Below are 26309 nucleotides of genomic sequence, written 5' to 3'. Positions count from 1 at the left end.
GGATAGGCAGAAGCTCCACTTGGAGAGCCTGCCCTTTCCCTGATCCCATCGCTCTGGCAGGCGACACTGTGTGCAGAGCAAGCCAACCCCAACACCGTCTCAGAGAGGCCAGTTGCTGCCGTGGAAGTTACCTATGGCGAACTCATCAAAGGTGGCAGTGGTGGAGTTTTTGCCCAGAGCATTCGTGACTGTCAGAGTCACCTTGTACTTCACAGTCGAGAAGAGCTGGAGGTATCTGATGTGACACCTGTTTTTGGGAAAGACATCCTTCTCGCAGACCATCTCTCTCGTGCCATGTCTGGAAAGCAGAGGTGAGAAGAACCGTTACCTACAGAGCAGTGTTCAGGGTCAGGATACACCCATGCTGCCAGAGGCAGGAGGCAGAAGAGCAGTGCTGTGTCCCCGCTCTGCCCACAGTCCCTGTGGACCAGCCCCTGTCATAGCCAAACGGATGGTTTCTTCCTGCTGGGGAATTCTGCAGGCTCATGTATGTGATGTTTTATCCTAATCCTGCAGAGAGCCTGCAGTGACATGTGCCCCAAGGAAAGGATGAGACCCTGCTGGGGTTGGGGTTGGCTCTGTCCCTCCTGTGAGAGGAATGGGGTCTCCTTCCTGCTGGTGACACAAGCCCCAGAAGATAATGCATGGCACCAGCCTATATAAGGGCTGTGCCAGAACCCAGGCACAGGATGGGGGATGATACCATGCCATGGCCAGTTCTAGGTGAGGGATGCTGCTGTTGCCCAGCTGCAGCCAGCATATGCTAGAAGGGAGCATGGCTGTGCCAAACATGCTGAAAAACAGCCGGCAAAACCTCCATGTGGAAAAGTGGTGCAGAGAAGATAGACTTGGGAGGCATGGAAAGGGGACCTGGGAGCTTGAGACTTTTGTGGTCCCCTCTGGGGAAATGGGAACTTTCTTGGGACAAAGCCCCAGTGCCAAGCATCCAGTTTGGATGTCCCTGGAACATCCTTCACCAGGCCCATTTTTGGGACACCAATCCCATACACTCAGCACAGGTCAGACTGACTGCCCCAAGACTTCATGGCACTACTTGAGGCCTGCTCCAGGCTGCAGGGACAAAAACTCACTCCACTGCACCCTTCCTTCCCAGGCACTTACATGACGGAGATGTTGAAGGAGTTGGGGATGTAGGTGGGAGTGGGAAGGTGCCAGCTGCAGTAGAAACCCTTCGGGTAGTTGTTAGACCGGCACATCAGCAATGGCTCCTTCGGGGGGGCTGCCAGGGAAAGAGAAAGAGCAATTACCCATTGAGGTGGGGTTATCAGCAGGTCCTGAACAAGGGGATGTCCCTCCATGCTCAGCTACTGCCAGCTTGGGAAGGGACACAGTTTGCACGGGGAGCCTGGGCTGTGTTTATCATCTGCTCAAAGCACCTGGGGACCTTTTGTCCCATGTTTGCTGCTGAGGTCCCTCATGAGACCTTGCTTTGGACTGGTCTGTGCACAGCAGCTCACCTCCTCCCCTGGCAGGTCACTGACTCTAATGAGAGATGGAGTGGCAGAGGAGGTTGGCAGGTACCAGGGGAAATTGTCTTCAAGGCTGTGACAGAGACATCACTGATGAGGAGGAGGTGCTGCTCTCTTGACCCCATTAAGCTACAGCACTCATGGCTTTCTCTGCCATGTCCCTGGGGAGTGATAAACTTGTTGAGGGATGATCATCCAAAAGACCAGAGGTCCTCAAATGGAGGAACAAGGACTGCTTATGGCAAGATAAGGAGGAAAACCTGAAACCAGCAGAGAAAATTCAGCTTTGCAGGACGACTGGCAGAGTTAACACCTTCAGCAGTGGGGCAGAGGATTCCATCCCAGGGACCTGCCTCCCAAGAGACACAGGCAACTGGAGACAGGATGAGACCATGCATCAGGGAACAGCCTTCCTCTGGCCTCATCAGTCAGTCCTAGAGGTTAGAGCCAGAATAGGATTTTAAACCCAACCAAGTGTTCACACTGTGCTCGGCTTTCCTGGACATAATGTGCACTCTGCGCTCTTTGCAGGAGCACAGTCAGAGCCACAGAAGACTCTGCAAAATGCCAAGGGCTGGTGTGTGTGGGACGATGAGATGTGATACCTTTCAGCTGATAAATTTTGCCCTTGTACGTTGGTGAAAATCTCTTCTGAACTGACACTGAAGTCAGCTCCGCTTCCTGGACTATTGCATTGCTAAGAGGAGAGTTTGGCTCTAACTGCAGCACCTTGGCATAGTACATTGCTATAAAATACACTCTCTGGGCTGGATGTGCACCAGGCTTCCTTTGGAGAGACTGTCTAAACCTGTAGAGGTCCCTTTTTCCCTTCCTTTGTTAGCCCTTGTCCCCATGCATCCACCTGGGATGTCTCAGGACACACTCTTCTCTCCAAGCAGAGATTTTGAAACAAACCTGTCAGCCTCAGCACAAACACCACTGCTCACCATCCCACCATGGTCCCGGCAGCGCTCCCCACCACACAGCTAACTGCTCCCCTCCCTGCAGCTGAGGCAGATGCCTTACATTACCAAAAATGAGATGCAAACAAGGACAAAGTGATGCAAGAGTTCAGGGAACACCCCCAGGCTGGGAAACTCCTTCCTGAGAGGGCTGCAAGGGCAAATCATCAGTCCCACAGCACTGTGCATGCACTGTATCTTGCTAGGGAGCAGCCCACACTGATGCTGGTGCAGGGAAGCTGTGCACCAACCTAACACCCCTCTGCATGCTGTGCCAGAGACATAAAGGATGCAGAGAGTCAGCTAAGGGTGTCCTCGTTGCATCAGTGAGCCAGCAGCACCAGGAGGATGCCAAAGCCTCAAGACATCAATGCAAAATGGAACATCCCTGCAGCCACGTCTGTGCGAATTCCCCAGGTGACACACAGCCCTGCAGAGCTGCTGGAGGTCTCCTCAGCCCCACTCAGGCTCAGCCCAGGCCTCACTAGTGTTAACACACTCAGGAATATATCTAGGACCAAAGCAGGACCATAATGGGCCAACCCATCTGGTTTGCTGTGAGCACAGACTGCCAGGGTGGACTGCCGGGATCCTGGCTCAACATTGTACAGCAGAGCCCGTGGTCAGAAAATAATGACGGGTTTTGCTCAGAAAGCTTTTGGGGGGGGGTGTGTGTGTGTGTGTGTGTGTGCCATGAGCTCCAGCTGCAGCACCCTACTGATGTCTACAGAGGGAAAACTGAGGCACAGGACTTGCATGCACACTGGTCCCCCTGAGGCAGGGTTTGAGATGGAGCAAGCATATAATAAGAGAGACAAGGGCAGTGGAGTCAGACAGTGGGGAGCAAGAAGATTCTGGGAGAGGGAGAGTGAGAAGGGGAGGGAGAGGGAGAGGGAGAGGGAGAGAGGGGGCCAGCAGGGAGGGGAAGCTGTGCTGGTCCACAACGCGTGTTCCTCCTAATGGCAATTTCAGCCTTCAGCCAGCAGACGAAGGCCAGAGCCTGGTTAATGAGCCTCCCAGCTAAATTATTCAAGCAGACCCTCCGCAGCAAAACAGAGTGGCTAATCGCAAGGCCAGAGACAAGGGCCTGATCCCTGCTACAGCTCCATCCTCCTCCTCCTCGCTGGCTCCTTAACCCCTTCCCTGCCCCACAGCCACCCCGGGGTAAGGCAGGAGCAAATGCAGGGCAGCCTCACCCTTTACAGGGGGCAATGGAGAGAAAGGGGGTTGGGGGCTCCCGGGAGGTGTTTCGAAGGGGTTGAAGGGGTGCAGGGGATTTAGGGACAGACTTTGGGGTCCGAGCGACCGCGTGGTGGCAGTGTGAGCCAACAGCACCCTCCTGGCACCCGGCAAACCGGGCTGGGGGCGGGAAATATTGCAGGCTGGGGGAGGATGCTGGGGATGCAGCAGTGGGCCTCTTGCCCACTGGCTGCTTGTGCTCAGCTGTCCTGCAAGACACCAGAAGCCAGCCGGGTAGAGGCAGCCAAGGCTTTGGCGAGCATCCCTGAAGTCCTGCACGGTCCCTGCCCGATGAAGAGGCTCTGCACTACCCGAACGGCCCCAGATGCTGCACCACTACTGAGCTGAAATTAGTCCATCTGAGGATAATTTATCTCTGTTGTCTCCATGCCGGATCCAGCTCTTGGTGATCTGTGCTAATTCCTCCACTGAGGAGGCTGGGGGGGGGGGGGGGGGGGCTTGTGCCTCCAGGTTTGCTTTGCTGGGAGAAGGAAGGCTGCTCAAACTGCCCCCCACTTCCATCCCCACTCTGAAGGAGCCTTTAGAGATGGCCCATTTTCACAACCTTGAATGTCTTGAAGATCCTGTCCTCTGCTCCAAGACTGAGGCCCCAAATGCAGCCCCTAGTCTCTGTGCACGCAGCATCCTCCTCCTTTCATCCTCTGGTGCCTTTTAGCAAGCCAGAGGTGGAAGAAGAGCCTGTCCCTCTCTTTCTGGGCAGGGACAAGCAGTCTCATGGGGACACTCCTGCCACCTCCATCTCTCCAAAGAGCTGTCAGTCCCAGAGCCACAGGTGTTTTGGGAGGGGGATGTCATGTAACTGCCCCACTTTCCACCTTGATGGGCAGAAAGTTCACCCCATGGGAGAGTGCAGGACCAGAGTGATGTCTCACTTGGGGCTGTGAGCATGACACCATGCGGATGACCATGACCACAAAGGAGAGGGCTGCAAGCCCCTTCTCAGCTGCCCTGGTGCATTGGGAGGGCTGTCTTTGTCCACCCTGCCACAGTGCCTCCAAGCTGGTGGCAGGAACCCCACCTCCCTATGGGAGATGGTGGCTTGCAACCCTATTCCTCTCCCCTCCTCTCCCAGGAAAGGTGCTCGCCTGCACAGCTCATCCTGCCCATCAAAGGCTCTTAAAGACAGCAAATAAAATTGCAGGCTCCAATCGATCTGGCGCTCCGTAATGCTGTCTTTGGAGGTGGGCCAGCCAGTCGGGCCGATGGAGAGAGCAAGAAAAGCAGCGTAGGAAAACAAAGCCATCAAGGGAGCATTAAAGGCTTTTCCTGCCCTGAGGCTTTGGGCAGTGCCTCTGGGCGCGGGGTGTCCCGCTCCAATCTCCTCCATCCTCCTCCGGCTGATGTCCAGCTCTCAGCCCTTGCCCGATGCCAAAAACAGCCTGAGCAACACGTTGCCTCTGCACGGGCACTCTCCCTGGACTCCTGCACGCAGCCTCCCTAATCCTGGCAAATATTTACTTCCCCGTCGCCTCATGGAGCTGCTGAACTCTGTAAAAGCAGAGCTCCTTTCCTTTCGCAGCAAACAGCGCCTGCCCTCTCTAATCTGTCTATTAACCTCTCGCATGGCAGGAAGCCACTTCTTCCACGCGCTCTGCTGATGTCCTCTCTGCAAACCCGGCATGTTTAATGCCTGGCCATGGTGGCTTCCCAGCAGCTCGGGCTGCAACCAGCTTTGCTGTAAAAGCTCAGAGTGAGGGGATGAAAGGCTGCACCAGAGCTGGGTACAGCCCACGTGGGCAAACTGCTCGCAAGCTGTGAGATGCTCCAGCAAAATTCATGGCTGTGACAGGCATTGAAAGCCAGGGTCATTGTCTCTGCAGACTCTACAGAAGACTGGTGGCAGGGACGGGGCTGGCTTTCCTCCTGGTGCTCCAGGCTTTGCATCCATTTAACCACTGTCTCTCCAGCTTGTTGGAAATAGCTGTCACTTAACCAGCTCCAGCATCTCTGCTCAGCTGAGGAGAGCACAAGTGGTAGTGGAGGATGAAACAGTTCTAGACGAATCAGCCCAGACACAAATTTTTGTCTCCCTCCCCATCTCTAAAGCCCAGTTGTCCTTGTACCCTGAGTCCCACTGTGCAGGGGAAAAGTGTGACCAATCCATTTTAGAAACCACTAAAAATGATCTACAATAGCTTTTCCTAGCCCTGCTAGGTCATGAGATAATGGACATTAAAATCATGGCATTTTTATATATAGGAAAGTTATTTTAGGTCATTTTTAGAGGTTTCTGAAATGGATCAGTTATAATTTTCCTATCCTGCTGAGGGCTGAACGTACTAAAGATGCCTTGCTCCACAGGTGGAAAGATACAAAAAATAGTACCAATAAAAGTTTTAAGAGACCTCTCAAACACTACTGTAGGAGGTATTTCTTCTGGTGCACTCGAGGCACGTTCAGGTGCCAGGCTGCTGGGAGATACCGATCCTACAGCATGCTTGTGGGGTCACCTGCATAACTCATCATCCTAGTCTCGGGCCAGCAAAGCTTCCAGGGTCCATGACAGCAGGATGTGCTTGTACTAGAGCCATAGTTGTGACACTGCCTGCCTGTGCATGGGCAGGACCCCCATGCTGTCCTGCACTGGGGCACAACTCCGGCACTGATGCTGCTCTGCTGCCCGACTCCCACTGTTCACATCCCTGACTCTCCACAGTGCCCATGGCAGGATCACTGCCTCATCTCTTGCCTGCGCCTAACATGCCCTCCACATCCTCACCCCCTGACTTTTTCACACCACATCCATGACCTTGCAGGCAGTGGGTATGTGCCAATAAGAAAAAGGCACCCAAGTGACCAAGGGAAAAGCTGTACAGGCTGGAAGGCACAACAGGGACCCACCCGGGAGTGAGAGGCCAGCCCCGAGCACATGGGCACATGTGCACAAGAGCAACACAACCAGTATGCCTGCACAGACACCTAGGCAGATGCTTTTGTCATGCACACGCTGGCTGCAAGCATGATGTATTATTTATCAAACGCTGCTTTTCTAAAATTGCCTGTGTACAGCAGACTGGTAGGAAACAACAAAGAAAACAACAATGAATAAATCATATTTCTACTGCCCAGCAAATTGGGGGAGCATCCACCTGCTTTGCACCACCTGTGCTGGAGTGCAGCATGGCTGTGGCTAGGGACAGTCTCTCCCACCATCCCAAATGCAGGGATGCGGCTGTGTTTTGTTGCTGGAGGAAGGGAGGAAGGCGACGTTCCAATTTTGCTCTATAACTCCTTGTTCAGGCTGTTCTTGGATGAGGGCAAGGATGAGGAAGGGTGCAGAGGACAGAGGTGGGGCAGTACAGAGGCAGGTGATACTCCCCTGCATCGCAATTCTGTGCTCTGGGAATATCATGTTCATAACCACTGCAAGTTGTTTGTTTTTAAATTAATGCAACAAAATTAATGTAAGAGAGAGTTAAGGAGCCCAGGGGTGCAGGGCCACAGGGTGAGATACGCTCATCCCTCACTGACCTCCTGGGTGACCTGGGCAAGTGATGGAGACAGGGTTTAGGTGTCTCCCAGTCAGTCCAAGCCAGCCAGCCTCAGAAAGGGACATTTTCAGGGGGACATTCCTCCACCTTAAAATTAGACACTGAAGACGTATCCCTCTGGAGTGTGAGCCATCCCAGCTGAACACCAGAGATGCCCACATTCAGACAGCACCTAGCCCAGCCCTGACACTCTCATGCTGCAGCATCTTCCCACGAACTCCTGAAATGGACCAAGGACACCTGTGGCTGTAAGCAAAGTCCCCTGGCCCTGCTGCCATCTAGGAGCCAGTTTCCTAGCCTCAAAGAGCAAGAATTTATTCCCCAGAAGGTGCCGGAGAAAAAGGTGGACTCAGCAAAAGATAAATTTCTAAAAGGCCCTGTTTTACACTGATTGGGGCTCGTAAACCAAGCTATGGATTTTCTCATTTCCCTTGCAGAAAATTCAGCGCGTGTGTCAAGAGGCAGTGCTGTAAATTTTTGGGTGAGGAATTACTCATATAGAGAAGATTGCTCAGAGCCCCGCTTTAAGCCCAAATCTCAGTGCAAGCTCCTAGCCATAAAAGCTGCCTCGCAGCAGGACAGTGTGCTAACAAACAGGCTCACCTGAGTTTGCTTCATCCTGCACTGCACGAAGCCATGCTATTTGCAGCACAGCAGAGGTGCTCTTCAAACCTGACAGCTCTCAAGCCTTCAAAAAATTATCAAGCAAGCCTGGTTAAGCAGTGATAGGAAAGAGCAAGAGAGGAGGTCCAGTCACCACGGCATGGGGAAGCATGGCTGGCTAGCATGGCCACCCTCTCCGGAGATGCTCCGAAGGTGTGGAATGCTGCGGGGAGGTGTTTTGGGCAGGTGAAGCCATCAGGCATCCCGCACCCATGACAGTCCCCCTTGCTCCCAGCTGCAGAGCCAACTCCCTCCAGAAGCGTCAGTGCTGGGCAGCGTTGCTGTCCTGGGCTAATGCACATACAGGTCCTTGGAGATCCCACACAGCACACCAGCACCCCAAATCCACACGGGCTGGGATGCTGGGCTGGATGCCTCAGGGACTGATGTGCAACAAGGATGCTGGGTACCTCCAGCCTTCGCTTGGGAGGCGAAGCAGAAAGTCCCTCCTAACTCTCCTGTTCTCCATTGAAACCAAAGACTGGATTTGCTCTGAAACAGTATTAAATATTGAACAAAAGAAAGCAAATCTGTTATCTGTTGGATAATTGGGAGTAAATAAAACATTTAACCAAACCAAATGCAGCTGTTTCTACTTGGAGCCGGCACAACAGCAGGGAAGCCAGCTCAGCTACTCTGCATCCTTGTTACGGCAGCTGATTATTGTTTTGTGTATAACGGTAGCACAGCCAGGCCTCGAGCAAGGCCGGGGCTCACCGGTGCTCGGTGCGGCACACGCGGGAGGCGTACTCCAGAAAGGCAGGATGTGGCAGCACGGTGAGTGTGCCGGGCCCGGGAAACCCTTTGCAGCGATGGGGTTTGCTCTCCAGCCTGGGGAGTTCACGGCAAGGCCAGCTTTCCTCCCCCAACACCTCTGCGAGGGGATTTGCATGTAACATAAACCATTTCAGAGCCAGGTCACTGGTTCGCACATAGCCCCGGGCAGTAATGACCAAACCTTGTTACCGGCTGCTCTGGGATTGAGCGTACTGGGCCTCCATCCAGCTCCTGGAGACCTGAAGAGCAGTGTGGGGTGAGGGACTGTGCAGCTCCCAGGGGAAGGTGCTGGCGAACAGAGCCAAGGGAGGCTGCGAGGAGGTAGAGCATGTCCCTGCCTGCAGCTTGGGGCTGGGGCATCCCGAGGTGCCAGGCTGCTGTGCCCAGCTCGGGATGAAGGGGCTGCAGCCCCTGTGGAGAGCAGGGGGCTGATGTGCTCTCCACTTTCTCAGCACAGCCATGGGGCTTTTCACCATTGGGGTTTGGGGAGGAAAGCTTGATGCCCCCGCAGCTCCCACCCCAATGCTGTACCTATTCCTTATAAAATGGCCAGGAAGGATATGGGGCATGAATTGCATGGGATTTTCCAGTTCCTGCCAGAATAGCTTCTGCTTCCAGGGGACCCTTCTCCTCAACACAGGGATGGATGCACTGTGCCAAGGCAATACAGGAGGAAAATGCTTCCTAGCACCCACACAGGTCCCCTAGCAGCTCCTCTTCACCACAAGGAGCTTGTGGTTGCTACACATGGGAGCACATCACAGCCCTGATCTCCAGAGAGGAGTAGCTGCCTCCCTTAGGTACCTCTTGATAAAAAACTTCAGAGCAGCCCAAAACTGCTCTGAAGTGTTGTTTTCTCCTGTGCTCCATCTCAGCCCACACCAGCTGTGAGCAACACACAGCCCTGGAGCCCAAATCTGTGCAGAGCCCTGGAAATCTCCAGGAGATCAGCTGGAACAGTTGCCATCAAGAGAGAGGGAACATCTCTGCCTGCTGTGCAGGAGGGCAGGGGGCATGCAGGGTGCTCCTAAGGGCTCCCCAGCAGGTACTGGGGAGCCCAAGGGTCTGTGCCACGGCAGCCCCCTGCCTCCATGCCAGCAGGTCTTGAAGAGAGATCTCAACATCCTCTCCTCCCTCTTTTCCCAGCTCCAGGCACAAATCCCTGTGACAATCTATACCATGCAATGCCCCTGCCCCCTCCATCACCTTATTTAAAGGCTGCAAGAAAGCAATCTGTGCTCCCAGCCTCTCCAGATGGAGAAGACAGGGAAAATACCAGGTGCAATCAGACACAACTGCGACCATCAGCAGCCGTGTATCCTCGGCAAAGCTGTCCCACCAGAACTCCTGGAAATTGTATATTTATCCAGGAGGAGCCTCCAGAGGGAAGCTACAAGCACTTTGTCATGTACTGAGCAACAAGCTAGCCACGAATATTACCAGCTATCACTCCCAGTGGGGGAGTGTGGGCTGCCTTGAACAGCCAGCAGCTCTCCAAAAATGCCTCTTCTCTCTTCATCCCTCTTGAGATGCAGCCTGGATACATCTCCTTCTTTGCTCCGCTCTTCCCCACGCTGCTCTCTGCGTGATCTTGGTGAGGGGGGTACCTGCTGGCAGAGGGGTCTCTCACTCCACAGGGAATGGAGAGGAATAAGTAAGAGATTTCTGACTCTCTGAATGAGAAAGGGATATTTTCGGGCTTTTCTTCTGCCCAGGCAGGAGGAGCTGATAGGAGCAGTTAGTAACCACAGTTCTATCCACTTTCTTCTTGCACTGGCACTGGTTTTTGCAGGAAAAGCTCCTTTCCTCCAGCATTTATGGAAAATTACCCGCTCCACTCTTCTCCCGTGTTTTTACTAGAGGAAATGCTGCAGCCTGTGCTCCCATCCCCCTCCGTACCCTCCAGCCTACACTGGCTGCTCCACCTTGGATTCAGTTGGAACAGGGGACCTGAAAGTGGGCACCTATGTGCAGGTACCCTGCTGTGCACCGGGTGTCTGCACAGGCAGTAGAGCCATTGTCTCACCCTTGAGCCAACCCTGTGTTTGGCCATCCAGATTGCATCTGGGTTGGCTCAGGTAGATTCAGCACTCACATCCTCAGGCCTGCCCTTCTACCCTGAACCACTGCTCTCCTGGTGGGATGCTACACGTGGCTCAGCTGCAGCCTGTGCCTGTCTCAGCCCCTGAGACCATGTAGACCTTCGTGTGCAAGAGCTCTTGACCCCACAATGCTAGTGGCCTTGCCCAGCTTTGCATCATTTGTGCAGTCCTGTTGGGAAAGCAACTGCAGGGAACTTGCAAAAACAGCTCAGCTGGAGCCAGAGTTTCCCTGAAAGATGCCAGAGTTGGCTGTAGCGAGCTGACACAGGACCAGAAGGAGCCTCATATGGCTTTTTTCCTTGTTGTTCCCAGCAGGAATCTGTGCAAGTCCCTGCAGCAGCAGCCAGCCTCCTTGGTGTGTCTAGTGAAGCCACTTTCCCCATCCCACATATCCTTCTGCATAATATACCCTGGAAAATCAAAGCACTGGACTCTAATGGGGATGGGGCTGAGACAGACACCCCAGGAAGTGGATCTGTCTGGTGGTGCTGTTCAGGCTGCTCAGGGATGCTGCTAGCCCATTAATGACATGCATCAAGGAAGATGCTTAATTTGTCCCAGGAAATGAGGTCTCCACACCACTCCTTAGCTGCTCATTCTCTGGCTTTGAGAAAGTACCAGTCAGGCATGTCACCAACAGTAGGAGGGTGACCAGCTCAAGCCTAAATCCTCCCCTGTGCTGCTGGTGCCATGGGGTGAAAGGAGGGGGGAGCCCAAGTTCAGAGCATCACTCTCCACAGGTCACGCAAATGGTATCCTTCAAGGGAACGAAACCCAGAGGAGCATGTCATTTCTAGAAGGGGTGGGCTGGGATACCAGCTCAGCTAACACACTGCTCAACACCGCTGCTCTCTTTACGAATATCTTTTTTTTTCTTCGGGTCTGAATGAGATCCTGACCTCATTCTTGTCTCAGGGCAATGAGATCCTTGGGATAATGTAAGTCACATAACCCCAGACTTCACTCCCTTTGGAAGTAATAGCTGCATCCTTAATTCAGTCAACTTCAAGGCAGGTCCCATATTCAGCCCACCTGTAAAGAAATGGAGCTAAAAAAAAAAAAGGCTCTTTGCTTTATGAAAATGATGCTCATCTTCCTCAAATCCTGTCTTATGCTTAAATACCCACCAGTGGCAGATAGCAAACCCCATAGGATGGTCCTGGTGTACACGGCCAGGGCAGCTCAAACAGGAGCTTGGGGAGCCCCTCCCACCCACATGAGAGCCCACAATTTGCAAAAGGAAGCGTGAAGCACAAACCGACTCACAGCGACTTCACCTGCTCTAATCATTACCTGTAAAATCTCTGCAAGGTTGTTTTCATTTTCTTCCCTCCCTGCTTCCCCCAGTTTCACTCTGCAGTGAACACCTCACTAAATTCCCTTAATCTCCCCCTTAGGTCATACGCTACCTTCTAATCCTTTAATCAATTTTCCTCTGGACTCCCTGTAATTTATCGATGGCCTTTTAACAACGAAACCCCCAGAAGCTAACGCACTTTTCCTGAGTGCATCGGCACCAGATCAGTGGTGAGAGTGGCATCATTGCTGGCCCTGCCCCGGCAGCGATAACCTAGATGCTCAGCACAGCCTGTCCCTACTCATGGAGGACAGTGGCTTCTCACACATCCTCTGATTTACTGCCAACAAGGAACAATTAACAAGCAGTTATTAAAAATATTGTTATAAATATTTTAATTATCTCCTAAGGGCTGGCAGGAACCCCCAGCACAGAGCTCACCTGAGGTGGGCAACCCCCTTGCAAGTGCCAAGCACCAGAGCTGGGGACTGAGCTGCCACCAGGAGGTCCCCAAATCTCTTCTGGGCAGAGCGAGGGGGGCAGGATGCCAGGATGGGTACTGTGCACAGGTGATCAAGGCACTGCTGCTTTTTTGGGGGAAGTATTGCATTGCACATGCAGTGGCACTGCTCAGCACAGCAGGAGACCCTCAAGAGATCTGGGACAGAGCGGAGAGGAGGACACAGTGCCCAGATACCCCACCGATGGGCTGAGACTGATTCCTAGCTGGGTTGTTTTCTCTGCAAGAGGCTCAGCACAGGATCAAAGAGTTTGGCAGGGAAGCCCAGGGCTGCTCTTTCTTCTCCTGCCTTTCTCACCCCCTCCAAGGTCAAACAATCCTGGACTCTCAATAAACCATCATAGGGGCTCCAGGTGATTTCAAGGAGGTATTTGATAGGATTTCAGCAGACCTGAAGCGTGTCTTCACAGGGCCAGGGCAGGGGAAATACCCTAGAGCTTTGGAGGGAAATGTTATTAAAGTCACTGAAGGATTTTGTTGCAGTCTCTGAAGCGTTGCACAGAAAATTACAGGAGAAGAGTAAGCCCCGTGGTCCAGACATTGTCAGCAGCAGAAGGATGTTGTGGTGTCCTGGCTCACATAAGCCCCACTACCATCATGGACTGGGAGAACACTGCTGCTGCATACACTGCAAACACTTCCTGCAACAGGGACAATTCTCCCCTCAATGCATGCTGATGGATCAGCATCCTTCTAAGATGAGGTCAGAGGTCTGAGACTGGGGCCTCGGCTGTGGATAAGAGCTACAAGGATGTGCCAGGAAGAAACAGACAGGGCAGGGCACTCTGGTTTTACCCTTGCCATCCACTCCTGGAGCAGAGAAAGCAGCTCTGGCTGGATTAATGCCAACGCAGCTAGGTCTGTCCCATGGCATATGTGCCACCAGCAGCACAGGAAGGAAGGCAGCATGCCTAGAGTAAGTGGAGAAGTGCTGTGATGCTAACGGTTTCTGACCTTTCCAGCAGTGACATGGGGTGAACCTTCCCAGGATCCAGTGTGGGAGGATTTGGGGTTTGTCTGCAACAGGGAGACAGTGGAGACACAGTTTGGTACTTGCCCCATGCACAGAAAGCTGTTCAGGGGCATTTTCAGAGAGCAGTTCCCATAGCAGCACCCACAGCATTATGGCAGAGCAGCTCAGCCATGGCCCAGCATAATGAAATGCAAATGACTTTTGAGGTCATACCTCACATAAGCATCTCGGTGGCTGTCTCCCCTGCTTTCTGCACTAATATGGTCTGGAAAAGCAAGAACTGGGCAAGGACCTGGAGGGCAGATGCATGGTCTTTGTTTCTCCTCCCCATCCTGATGCTTTACTTAAACCCTTGAGGAAGTTTATAGCTTGAATGCAGTCCTCCTTGTGAGCCGAATGGGTTGCAAATACATTGGCATCTGCAGCAGTTAATAGGATCCATTTTCCAGGAAAGAGGAAAAGAAAAGGAAAAAGAGGAGGGGAATGCTTAAATCTGCAAAACAAACGTCCATCACCCCTTCTGAAGCACTAAACCCACAGCAATAGATTATGTATGAAAGGTTGGTCTAGAGCAATAATCTGCAACGGCTTCTCACAACAATGCAGCTGGATTCAGATGTCAAACCAAAATCCTTAGCACTTAATACCTTCAAAGCCTGTACAAAAAATGGATGTGATGCTGGCCCCAGTGGGGTTATCGAGAGATTTGTCTCTCATTTCACCAGCAGCCCCATTAACACACTAATTCCTGCTGCCCTAGGAGAGGGCAGGGAATTTCCCTGTCCGGTAGCACCTGTGCCATGCCCCAGCTTTGAGACACTGTAGAAGTTGCCTTCCCATGTGGTATTTGCTGCGAAGTTTGGGAGAAGTGATAAATGGGAGAAGAGCACCTGTGCCACCTTACAGACAAGGAAATGGAGGTAGAGAGCAGCCAAGGTATGACCACTGAGGATGGAGAGGCTGACTGAGGGTGCCTGCTAAATCCCTTGGCCCTGCGTGTGTCTCCCCACGTGTGCTCAGTCCACCCCTGCCTGCACGTGAACCATCGTCAGCATCCATGGGTGGCTGAGCTGCCCAAGCCCCTGGCCCCCCGTCCGGCCCCAGGCAGGGCTGGGAGAGGCCTTCTTGCCCGCCCAGCTTCCCCACAGCCCAAGCAGATGTTCTGGGTCCTGTAACCCAGGACGGATCCTGGCTTGATTTATTACTGGACGTGACTTCTGGAGTTTGTCAAAGGCACCCGCTCCCCCTCCCCTGACTTTCCCCACACCCTTCCCATTTTGTTTTACGTTCAATTTGTGGTCTCCCCACCATAGCTTGCAATAAACAGAAACTCATTTCCAGTATAAACAACTGCACACTCTGCCCCAGCGAGCCATATGACCCTGCCTTTCTCGCTCCCCACCCTTGCCTGCTTTGGGCTCTGGGAAAATGGTCTCTTCCTTCTGCTTTTTTTCACCCCCCACCCTCCTGGCCCTTTGCATTCTTTTTTCGCTGAGATTTATAATGTGCCAACCAGAGCCATAGTGGTATATCCTACTCCACATCACGTACATGCTATTAAAAGTAACTCTACCAATAGATCTTGGTAAGGTAAGCTACTTGAAATCCCAAAGAGCTGGTGACAAGAGGAAGGCTCTGCCTGAGCTGGAGGTTTATACCCAAGATGGCCCCAGCAGAGCCAAAAGCCTCCCAAGATGTGGGATGCCTCTCAAGGCATGAAACAGGGCAAGATTTAAAAAACTTGAGTCCCAGGCTCAGCTTGTGTGCACTGATGCATAGGGGCAAGGCTGTGTCCAGTGCTGGAGCAGCTGCTGGGCGGCTGTTGGGATAATGAGGCTGTTAGAGACCCTGCATTGCTTGTAATCCAGAGGTGTTAGTGCTGATGGTGTTATACAGGGGGGAATCTAATGGTGTTCCCATGGGGGTCATGCCTGGGCAACCACTGGGACCTGCCTGCAGCTGCCTGCTGCTGCACAGTCCTTTTCCCATGAAGCTTTAACAAAATGCCCCCACATTGACCACTTTGTCCCAGAACCTGTTTCTGCTCAAACATCCACAGGCTTGTGCTTGATCAATCCTGTGATCCCCTCCAGGGTGCCTTTCTCCCCGTGATGGAGGTATTCAGGGCAAATCCTGTCCTGCCAAGCCCTGAGTAGGGAGGGATGCCAGTGGGATCAGAGCACAGACTGATGGGAGCTAAACCTGGGAAGAGAGGCTTTGCAGGAAGGCCATGGAGAGCTGGATGGATTCACCTCTCCGAAGGGCTGGACTGATGCTCTCAGGGTCACCTTTATCTATCTTTAACCACCTGGAAGGGAGATGGCCAGGCTAAGAAGTCTGTCCTTGCTGTGCTCAGTGGGGACAGACAGGCACCTGGGGAAGGCAAATCCAGTCTTTCCTCTACATGGGGTACACAACTGTCTGCAGTGCTTTCATGGCTATACAGGGAGGGTAGCCAATGCATTTGTGCTAGAAAGCCCGCTAACTCTGCAAACACAATGCCCACCAAAAATGCCTTTGTTGACCAGGGTGGGCATGCTGTGGCTCAGTGGTGTGGATGAACCCAAGCGGATGAAGCCAAAGCTGCGCAGGTTCAACCAAGTAAAATGGTAAACGTTTTTGACACACAGGTAATTAAGCCCTGGAAGAGCTTGCCAAAGGCTTCAGTAGGTTCCCTGCCACTGGAAGTCTTTAAATCAGGGCTGATTGCTTTCCTGGCAGTTCTGCTGCCCTTCAAAGAGCAATTCATTCAGGGCAGCACCCTGGCAGGGGCCATGCAGCAACGCAGGCAGCAGCAGTCCCCCACGTCTCCCTTGCATCCCACATCGCCGTGGCTATTGGGGTCAGTCACCTTGCAGTGCTCGGGGACAAGGCTATTTGTTTGGCTGCAGCTCCTTGGTTACAATTTTACTCTATTTCCCTCTTTCTGGGACAAGCCAGCTCAGGACCACCAGCGATTAGGAGTTAGTCATTTAATTCCAGTCAAGGAGCTGGTCAAAGCAGCCGATGGTTTCATTTTTGCTGAGAGATTAAAACAAATACGGAAATGAGGTGGGTTAGTGGAAATCTGAACCCAAGTGATTTGGCTGGAGAGTATCCCAGCATTGTAAAATGTTAAGAGTGCTGGAAATATCCTTATTTCTGCTGTGGATGCTGCCTGACACCAGGCTCATAGTACCGCTGGCTGGGATTCACTGACAGCAGGGCTTGTGCAGCCCCAGACAGCTGGATTTTGGCTGTTTGTGCAGCATCTGTTGTTTTTGCCCCATTTTGGGTTTTCCATGTTGAAATGAGCAGCTCGAGGGGGCTGCGGAGCACTGGGGTGCTGCTGGAGAATTGCGAAGCACCAGCAGCACTGCAGTGGGAGCTCCACACCTGCAAGATCAGGTTGTTTTGGAAAAAAACCCCACACATGTAATTTACAGGGACATTAAACCTGAATGACTGTTTCTACGCAGAGTCTGGGTGCAAGCAGAGATTGTGGCACCATGGAAAACTCCCCACAAAACACTGGGGAGCCTCCAGCCACCGCTCCTGGCATCTGTCCACTCCAAGCAGCTATACCAAGCAGGTGGGTTTGCCCATCTTCTCTTGTCCTCAGCAGGTGATGCTGATCAGGTCTGTAACGCTCCCGAGACAACCCAGTGGGCAGGATCTGGGCTGAACTGGTATCACCATTCACTTACTCCAATGCATGAATGAGCTGGATTGAGCCTTGCACTCGACACACGCTGCTCAATGCAAGTACCAGGCTGTGAGCTGGCCCCAGGGAAGCTCTGTCCTCACACAGGGAGCTGCTCCAGGTGGTTTAAATTCCCTTGAGCAGGAAGGGATTCAGTGATAGAGGTCTTGGTGCAGCCCATGCTGTCTGTGCTGCAGGTCCAGCAGATGGCCTGCCCACCATATTGGATGGGAAAGCTGAAGGGCATGGGAGGTTTCCTCTGCAAAACGCTTGATTCCCACTTCAAGTAGAAAAATCCCTGGAGTGGAGAAACCCTTCTGCTACAGGCTGAGACTCATTTTATCTTGACAGCTTGGCTATTATCTTGCATCAAGTCTCTATTTGCTGATAGCATGGCATGACATGGCTCCATATCATGATGAGAGCATGCAGGTGGCTGTATCATGGCACAAGAGTTACAGCCAGCTACAAGGAACTGTATGGGTCTGCCAGATTTCCTAACAACAAATCCATAGCAATGGATTAACTGTCTATGGAGATACCTGGTAGCATTTTATCACCCCTTCACACCCCATTGATAAAAGCATTCTTGGTATGAAGGGTGGCCAATAAATCGCTCTTCTCCTTTCCCATGGACAAGCAGCTGAAGCTGTCCCCAGATGGCTGGAGCCTCTTAGCCTTTTGCTTTGTCCACCCAAACTGAGCATCCTCAGCACAGTTAATCACCACAAGAGTCAAGGCTGGAGACAGCTGAGGCTGCCGAAGCACAGTGCAGCACAGCACAGTTCACTGACCCTGGGGAAGAATGCAGCTGACTCACGCCATGGGAATCTGACCTCCATTGCAGCTCTGTGACTGGCTGAGATCACGGATACCCATCTCCCAGCACCGCAGCTCCCGGCAGCACTGAAAATGGTCCACCGTGCCCTTGCGGGTCATGACAGGTCAAGCCTCTAGCCTCGCTGCAGCGATGCTCTTTAGGCATCCCAGTGTGTGCCACATGCCCTGACATACTGCCTGCATCCCTGTCCCTGTCCCTGCTCCTGGTCCACTCAGGAGCATGGGCAGCAGTCCTGGCTCTCTCCAGCATGGTATTTTCAGCTAGGAAACATTCCAAGTGTGTCAGCACTGGAGCTCTTCTGCCTCTGATTCTCCTCCAAGTGACCCACAGGGTCCTGTTAGAGCTGCTGTTATGGTGATTTTTATTTAAATCAATATCTTCCATGTTATCCCTGAAGCACTCACTACTAATAACCTCTCATCCTCCCAGGATGCCTTCAGCCACGGTCAGATTTTCTTCGCTCTGCACAGAGCTATGGGCCCTCAACAATTCTCCTTTGCAACTCCATCTCTGCCAGCACTACCTGGGAATGACTCTGCTTCTACCTCAGGTGCAATTCAACCCCTGTAGTGGTGACAAATCTCCATAGGACTCCCAGATGGTATTTAAGTTTCCAGCCACTGTGATGGGAGGAGAAAGCCCTTTAAAAAATATCATTTCCAAAGACTCTTTTTAAGTGCCAGCCCCAGGTGGGAACTGATAAAACAAATACCCAGGTGTTTGCATTGAATAACATGTTTCAGGTCTAGCACGTGTCTTTTGAATCCCACCTCTGCAACACTCCGCGTTACTATTTGCCCATCCTGGCCCTGCATTTTTGGCTGTGTGATTGCATGTGCATCCCTGGGGAGAGCAGGGGTTTGTCTGTCTGGCGTTTCTCAGCGTGGAGCATGGAAGAAATCTGGGTCACTTGGTCACTAGCAAAAAAGGGCAATGGAAGCCCCCAGGTGCTGATGAGATCTTGCTAACTGCACAGGGCACAAAGAAACACCCTGGTTTCCTGACATCTCCAAATTTACAAGAATAATCCTTTCCTGTTTCATCTGAGCAAGTACGGGTACAGTTCCTACCAGAGCTAAAAGGCCTGGTGGATCTTTCCCAGGTACAAGTGTACCTGTCAGCCTGACAGACACAGGGGCAGTCCTGGGCTGGGGACCTGCCAGTGTGAGGCATGGCTCCGAGGTGACCAGAGACAGAGCTCCATGGGGATGTGCTGCAAAGCCAACCCTTTCTGCAGAGCACCGTGCTGGGGTGCTGCAGACCCCTGTGGGAATGGCCCCCCAAAATGAACCACCAGCCACCATCTCACTTCCTCTGACTGCTGCAGCTATCCTTCCGCAAACCCCTCCCCAATGGCTTCCCCCAAGGTTTTAAAAGCCAAAACCAACAAAGGAAAAAGTGAGGTGTAAACCCATCATCACAATGGCAGACTGGTGTGTTACGGATTTCCCATGTCAAAATAATGGATCAAAACTCATGCTGCTGTCCGGGCTCCAGAAGGGCACTGCTGCTCCTGCCCATGGATTATGTTCGATGAAACTGAGTTAGTAGCATTTTTATCTGTCAATTAGGAACCATGAAACAGTTATTAAATAGAGTCAGAGCCCTCCTTGCTGCTCTCTTGGGCAGTGCAGGAGACACATAACAGCCTGTAATGAAGCATTAAGCAGCAGCAGTTTTGTTTCTGATAGGATTGGAAATGATAAGCCAGCGAGGCATAGCTGGATGGGGGGAGTGCCACATACCGGCAGCTGCTACAGGGAAAATCAAGACTGAAATTTCTGCCCCCTGTCCTGAATAAAGTCTCTGCAGGACTGCCATCTCGCTGCATCACTTGCTGGGGGAGAAGTGAGGGCTAGAATTTAATTATCCGCTTTTCCCGGTGCAGCTCTGGATGATTACCGTAGAGCCAGGAGGGCATTCGGCTGTGTGTAGAGATGCTATCCCGGCCCTGAGGAGAAAAAGGGCTGGTTCAAACAAGCTTTAATAGATAGGGACTGGGCTGTCCATGGGGACGGAGATAACACAGATGCAATCCACTTCTGGATGTCAGAGTCCAGGGGATGCTGCCATTGTGGTCCCGCTGCAGATATGATGCCCTATGGCATCTTTCAGTATGCTGGCACAGCTTGGGGCTGAAGCTGTCCCCCAGGCCAAGCTGGCATGTGTTTTGGCAGGACAAGGCCAAATTCTGGGAAGTGGGATGGTGGTCTTGCTGAGAGGGAGAACTCAGGGAGTGGGAAGAGCAGCATCCTTGCATGAGAAGGGGCAGAGGTATGTTGTCCCAGTGCCAGGGGAGACATTTACCCATCTCCCCACCCCTCGTGTCTCATGACTTAGTAAACCCTTATTCTGCCGTGGCAGCTCTGCACCCACATCAGCCCCAGGCTGCCCAGGACGGAGTTTGCTCACTCACCCACAGCCCTGGGACCCATCCCTTCCCCAGCTGGGGCAGTCACAGCTGCAGGCAGTGCTTGTTTGCAGCCAAGGGGCCGCCCAACTGGGGACAGAGCAAACTGTTCTCCCAGCATCTCACTCTGGTAAACACCAGGGATCTGGCCATGCCAAAGGGTTTCACACATTTGTGGCTGCTTTGCAGCTTGTTCACATTCAACTGAAACACAACAAAAACAGCAGGTTTTTTGCTTCTGGTGATTTTAAATGAAAGTTTGACTTTCCAGGACTTTTCCTATTGGAGCTCCCTCCAATTTAATTAAAAACTTCATCAAACAAATATAAAATGAGGAAAATCTTGAATCCAAGAGCTTAATTCTCTAACTTCCCAATTTATCAAAAATTTTCAGCTGGCTCTGGCTTCCAGGGCATTTTTCCGAAGTTGCCAGTGAATAGCAAAACCCATTCCTTTCCCCTTTCTGGGCAAAACCCTTAGGAATCTGAAAACTGCCATCTCCCAGTGGATGTACCTGCTAGCTCCTTCTCCAGTTCTCAGCCTTCACAGAACAGGAGGGAAACGCACCATGGCATTATGCTGGCTCATTACAAGCAAAAACCATCCACTCCTCTCTTCCCAGGGACTTTGCAGTTTTGGTGTTTGCAAGATATTAAGGGTCTCCTGGACGAGTAGCACCACTACACTGCTGTGTCCTGAGTCTTGTGACCACAGCATCCCTGCAGCACAGTCTGCAATGCCTGGCCTCAAGGCTAAGCCCTCTCAGCCATGCAGAAATGAGAGGGAGACCTGAACTCGGCAGAGATCTGAGCTCTCCCTGCATGGAAAAACGTAGCTATAGTAACAAAGCACTTGGGGCTGCAAGGTAATGACAGACAGGTTTCAGCATGGCAGAGGGGAGGGATGCTGGTACCCTGGCAGGTAGGATGCTGGGAGCGGTGCACAGAGGGGACAGTGATGGGCATGCTTCCCAAGTGAAGCAGCCTTCTCCTGCAACCTCTGCCCTGCCGCATGCCATGCCATGGGTATGTTGTACAAGCATGTGGCTCTCTAAGCCTCATGAACACATACAGACTTGTTGGAAATTTATTGCTACCAAGTCACCTCTGACACCTTCACCTTGCCAAGATGAAGATGCCCAGTACATGGCTGAAGCAGTTATGCTGCCTCTCCAACTTTTCTGGGGGGAAAAACTTGAAGTGATAGAGGAGATGCAACAGCTGCCATAATAAAGAAGGAACCCAGAATACAGGAAAAGCACAGAACTGTGTCTGCAGAGACTGGCACACCCAGCCCCTCTGCTCACCTCTGCATTGCAGGCTGTCTCACTTGAATGCCTGTTAGGTTGGTACTCATGCATTGAGATGGGCAGGATTTCATCCCTGCACCACAGTGGGCTGCACATTGCTAGCAGGCATCAGGGGAACACCATACCACCCAGGCTGGATTTCATCCCAGCTCTCACTGGCACCTTGTGTGCAAACCCCTGTTGTGGTTCAGTATCAGCCAGTGAAGCCATCGCAGTGCAGCTGCAGAAGGGGATGCAGCAGGGACAAGAGAAATGGGAATCCCTGCCTGTTCTGGGTAGATGGCAAGAAGTTTCTAGTCCCCTTCCCACACTGACCATGCCTGCAAGGTGGCCAGGACGGAAGGCCTCTGGGGGTTGCTGGAGAGAGGCACATCTGTATCCAGTGCATCAACATCAGGACAGGGGGTAAGGAGCAAGCCAAGTGGTTCTCCCCAAGAAGGATGCAAAATTAGGGCCAAATGCAGCCCAGGGTCCTTACAAAGCACCTACCACCCTCAGCTGCCTGGGGACCTTGGCCTTGGCAGCCCCGCAGCAGGATTCTGCTCTCACTGCACCTCTCTAGCACACAAATAGAGGCTCCAGGCTGTTCCTCAGGGATCAGCCCCTGCTTTCAGGAAGCAGCCAAGTGGCAAACCTGGGGCGGCAATGAAGACAGAACTAAGGGGGCTCTTTGCAGCAGTGGTGAAAGGGCTCTGCAAACACTCCAACCCAGCGTGAAAATCCTCTGGCTGGCAAGAGGGGCTACTGCATGACCAGCTCTTCCACATCTGCTTCATATCCAGGAGGGATTCTGGGGGCAAGGGGAGGGAAGGTGGCCAACACCCCCCACCCCCCCCAGCCTTCCCTGAAAATTGCCCAAGAACAAACTCTCAGGGATTAGCAGCAGCCACATCCTGGTGAGAACAATATTAAGGGATTATGAGATTAGAAATACCATTTATGCCGAGAGGAATAACTAATTCTTATCTGATTGTCTACAGATGTCAGCAATCAAAGCGCCTCTTTCATGCAAAGCAGGGAGCATTGCCGGAGCAGTAGGTGAATACGACTTGGCCTCCTTCTAGCACGAGGAGAGCCAGCTCCTCCCGCCAATACATGCCCCGGATCGAGTCTGGCAGCAGCCGCTGCTATGTTAGTTTCCTTCGTGAGGAAAAGCTGCACAGCAGGAGCCCTGCACTGGGGCTGCATCCTCCTCCTCTTGCGTCTCTGCTGCGCTGCCCGCCCCATACGAGCTCACCCATGCCCACTGCATGCAGGTGGAGAGCCCGGAATGGTGGGTGCTGCTTTGCCCCTGAGCAACACCAGACTGAAGCCCCACATCTGCAACTCAGCTGCAAGCCCATCATGGCCCATTTGCTACCCTGGACCACCAGTTCCCCCTGCCCCGGGCTGCCTCCCCCTTTGCAATGTCAGCACCTTCAGACAAGGACGCATCACCCTAACCTGCAGGGTGTGTGGCATCCCCTGAGTGATGCATGGCTCTCTTTGCTCCTGGAGGGGTCAGACAGCTTCAAAAAGAGACAAACTAACCCTATCTCACCCCAAACCAGTGTGCTGCCCTGCTGCAGTTTCAGGGCCTGCCTCACACCCAGAGGGGCCAGGAGCACCAGGGCTGGGGGCAGTATCACCGGCCGCGTGGCACAGCTGCTCCCTGGGCTGGACGAGCACTTTGTGTCAGCTCGCCTGGGGAGGCAGCTCCTAATGGGGTGGCCTGGGAGGCTTTGCCTGACCATTAAGGGAGGTAAGTGCTTCTGGGCGTACTGTGCCAAGCTCCTGTCTGTGCACTGGAGGCAGAGGTTCGCAGGGAGCTGCTCCCCCCTCACTCCCCTCAGTCATTTGATGGCACATTATCTCCATTCGGCTCCTCATCAAAAGCTCTCTGTCAATCCCTCTTTCAGAGGAGGGCTGCGGGAGCTTCTTCTCCTTCATGCTAATGTCTCATATGAGTCTTTCCTCCCTGTCTCCCTGCCCCCTTCCCTTTCTCAGCCCTCAGCCATCTGATCCTATTTTGGTCCATTTTGCTTTTCTGCTTTCCCTGTGCCTTGCAGACACCCTGGTGCTGAGCCACTGCTCAGCTTCTCCTGTCCGAGAGCAGAGCACACACGAAGCACATCAGGGAGCCTGGATGGAGCAGGGTGAGGAGCTGTTCTCCTGAGCTCTGCAGGACTGCTGATGACCCTCCCCTGCTCATGCACCTTGCTCCAGGGTGCTCATTCACAGCAGCCCCCAGTGCCTTGCTTAACTTAGCTGTGCTGGCCAGAGCAGCTCAGTGCTTCAGGGAGCATGGCTGGCTGAGACATCTGGAAAGCCACCATCGTCCCCATCCCATCACTGTCCCACAGCATCCCTGCACAAGTTGGACCAACTCAGTTTAGACCCAGCGAGGGAAGCTCTGCCCTTCCCCACCACCCTCATTTTGCTCTTTATAAACTCCACTTTCCTGCTGTCTTTCAGGCCAGATACGAGCAAGTTACCTCAGAAGATAGAGGGGATGAGGGGCATGGTCTCAGCCCCATCCTAAGCAGGCACATGCAGCATCCTCTGAATGCCCTACAGCCTGCTATGCTGCAGGTTTGTCCTCACAGCCCCGCTCCACAGCACCAAACACCGAAGTCACATTATCCAACAAAAGGAACAACCACTGCGAAGCTAAATCTGCAAGACAGGGATATGCACCTTCCTTAACTCACTGACTTGAAGGCCACAGGAGAAAATTAGTTCATCTCACCTGACCTCCTGGGTTGCACAGGCCATTACGTCCCTCTGTTACCCCTCTACTGAGCCCAATAACTCGTGTTTGACTGAATCATCTTTCAGCAAGGCAGCCAGCCTTGCTCTGCAGATAACAAGCGACAGAGGAGCTGCCACTGCTTTTGGCAGTTTGTTCCGATGCTTAATCATTTTTTCTATTAAAAATATGAGCCTCATTTCTAATTTGAACGTGGCTGTGCTCAGCTTCCAGTCATTGGCTCTAGTTATGGCTTTGCTCGCTGGTTTAGTATCCAGTATCTTCTCCGCTTGGAGGTAATTACCAACGGGAGTCAGGGCATCTTTCCAGCTACTCTCGAAGACACTGAGCAGACTATGTTAAGTCTTTCTCCTTAGGGCAGTTCCCCCTGCTCCCTTTGTATCCTTTACTTTCCCTGGTGTTTCAAGGTCCTTCTCAAATTACTCCACCCATAACATTGCAGAAACAACTTGCGAGGAGGTAAAATTGTCTCTTTGCTGTATATGTGCAGCACTTGGCAGAGCTGGTTCAGTCTTGGCTCTGAAAGCCCCAGAGTGGTGTTTTTGGATAGCTTGTCCCAATACAAACTCACAGTTTGGGGTGTCTCCATCGTAGCACCCTCCTGCAGGAGGCATCTTCTGTGCTCTCTGCAATTTTGCTTTTTTTCATCCTAATTAAGCCCTGGAGATGTGTGGCAGCACAGACTTTTCACCATTGTCAACCCAGGGCAGCAGCACTGCTCACCCAAAGTGAGAATCATCCCCGAGGTTTGCTCTGATCTACCAGTCGCCAGGAGACAGGGAAGCGAGAGAAGGGAATGCAACAAAATGATGCCTGCAATGACTATGTGTCACAGCAGCTTTGTGAGCTTTTTAATGCCTCTGAAAAAGCCCACTGCTCTTTTTCACTTCGGAACAAAACCCTCAGCTTCCTCCACGGGCTGATGCAGCAAGCCCCTGCGCTGCTATGACAAAAATCACACCCACGAATGCTGCCTGGGCAGCTAAAAAAGCAAGTGGTGTTTCCCCTCCCAAGTCTCCAAAGGCAATGGGAGCATCGTTGGTGTGATTATACTGCTCCAGCAAGGAAAGCCTGGTTTGCAAAAGCCACGAGTCACCACCGGCACTTGTAGCAAGGAGGAACCAGGTGCTCTTGCACAGTCCCTAACACAGCCGCGTTTTCCCACCTGCTTTGCATTAATGTGAATAGCAGGAGTGGCCACGGGACCAGCTACCTTGCTCCATGCTCTCTTCTGCAGGAGTGTAGGGGTCTGATTTTGGAACTTATTTTGCCACTTATGTCCAGTGCAGCAGGGTCAAATGGAGATAGGGGAATTCCCCTGTCCTCAGGCTTTGTGGCTCTGCCTCTTTTCTGCAGACTGGGAGCTGCTGCAGGGAGCAGAAGAAAGCAGAAGTAAACTCACGTGCCTGCAAGACATGCCCAACCAGCTCTGGCTTGCTTGACCCAGCAATGGGAGAAGGAGGAGGGATGTGAGGAAGAGCTAGATGAGAGGCCACAGTACAAAGCGGAGTATGTTTGGAGGTTGCCTGTGGGCAATGCCTCCAGACTGGCTGCCTGTGAGCTGTCCTGCTCTGCGGTTCCATGCAGAGGCATCTAGCCCTGAGTGAGTGGAGTGTGCTGCTCCCTTGGGGTGGGCTAGAGAGGGGGGGCAACCCAGCACACCCCAGTTGGGAAGCCATGTAGGGTAAGGAGGGCACTGTTTCTAAACCCAGTTGTGTGGCTTTGGGAAGTTGCTCCCCAGTCTGTGCCTCAGTTTCCCCTTTTGATTTTTCATTTAGTCTGT

General features: G+C 52.7%; 1 protein-coding gene across 5 annotated transcripts in view; it reads right to left on the bottom strand.

Annotated features, from left to right (window-relative positions):
• The window catches only part of CNTFR (ciliary neurotrophic factor receptor), a 208983-nt gene that overhangs the window by 23026 nt on the left and 159648 nt on the right, over positions 1 to 26309 (bottom strand). For all 5 annotated transcript variants that reach the window (XM_074931791.1, XM_074931792.1, XM_074931795.1 and 2 more), the window contains 2 exons: positions 1123 to 1240; positions 132 to 298 (listed from right to left, as the gene is read on the bottom strand). In XM_074931791.1, coding sequence (XP_074787892.1) covers positions 132 to 298; positions 1123 to 1240 — 285 coding nt within the window. The remainder of the gene's footprint in view (positions 1 to 131; positions 299 to 1122; positions 1241 to 26309) is intronic.

Source organism: Athene noctua, chromosome Z (genome assembly GCF_965140245.1).
Source record: "Athene noctua chromosome Z, bAthNoc1.hap1.1, whole genome shotgun sequence".
Lineage (NCBI taxonomy): Eukaryota > Metazoa > Chordata > Aves > Strigiformes > Strigidae > Athene > Athene noctua.
Note: the sequence above shows the minus strand (reverse complement) of the source record. Positions and strands in the feature narration are given on the sequence as shown.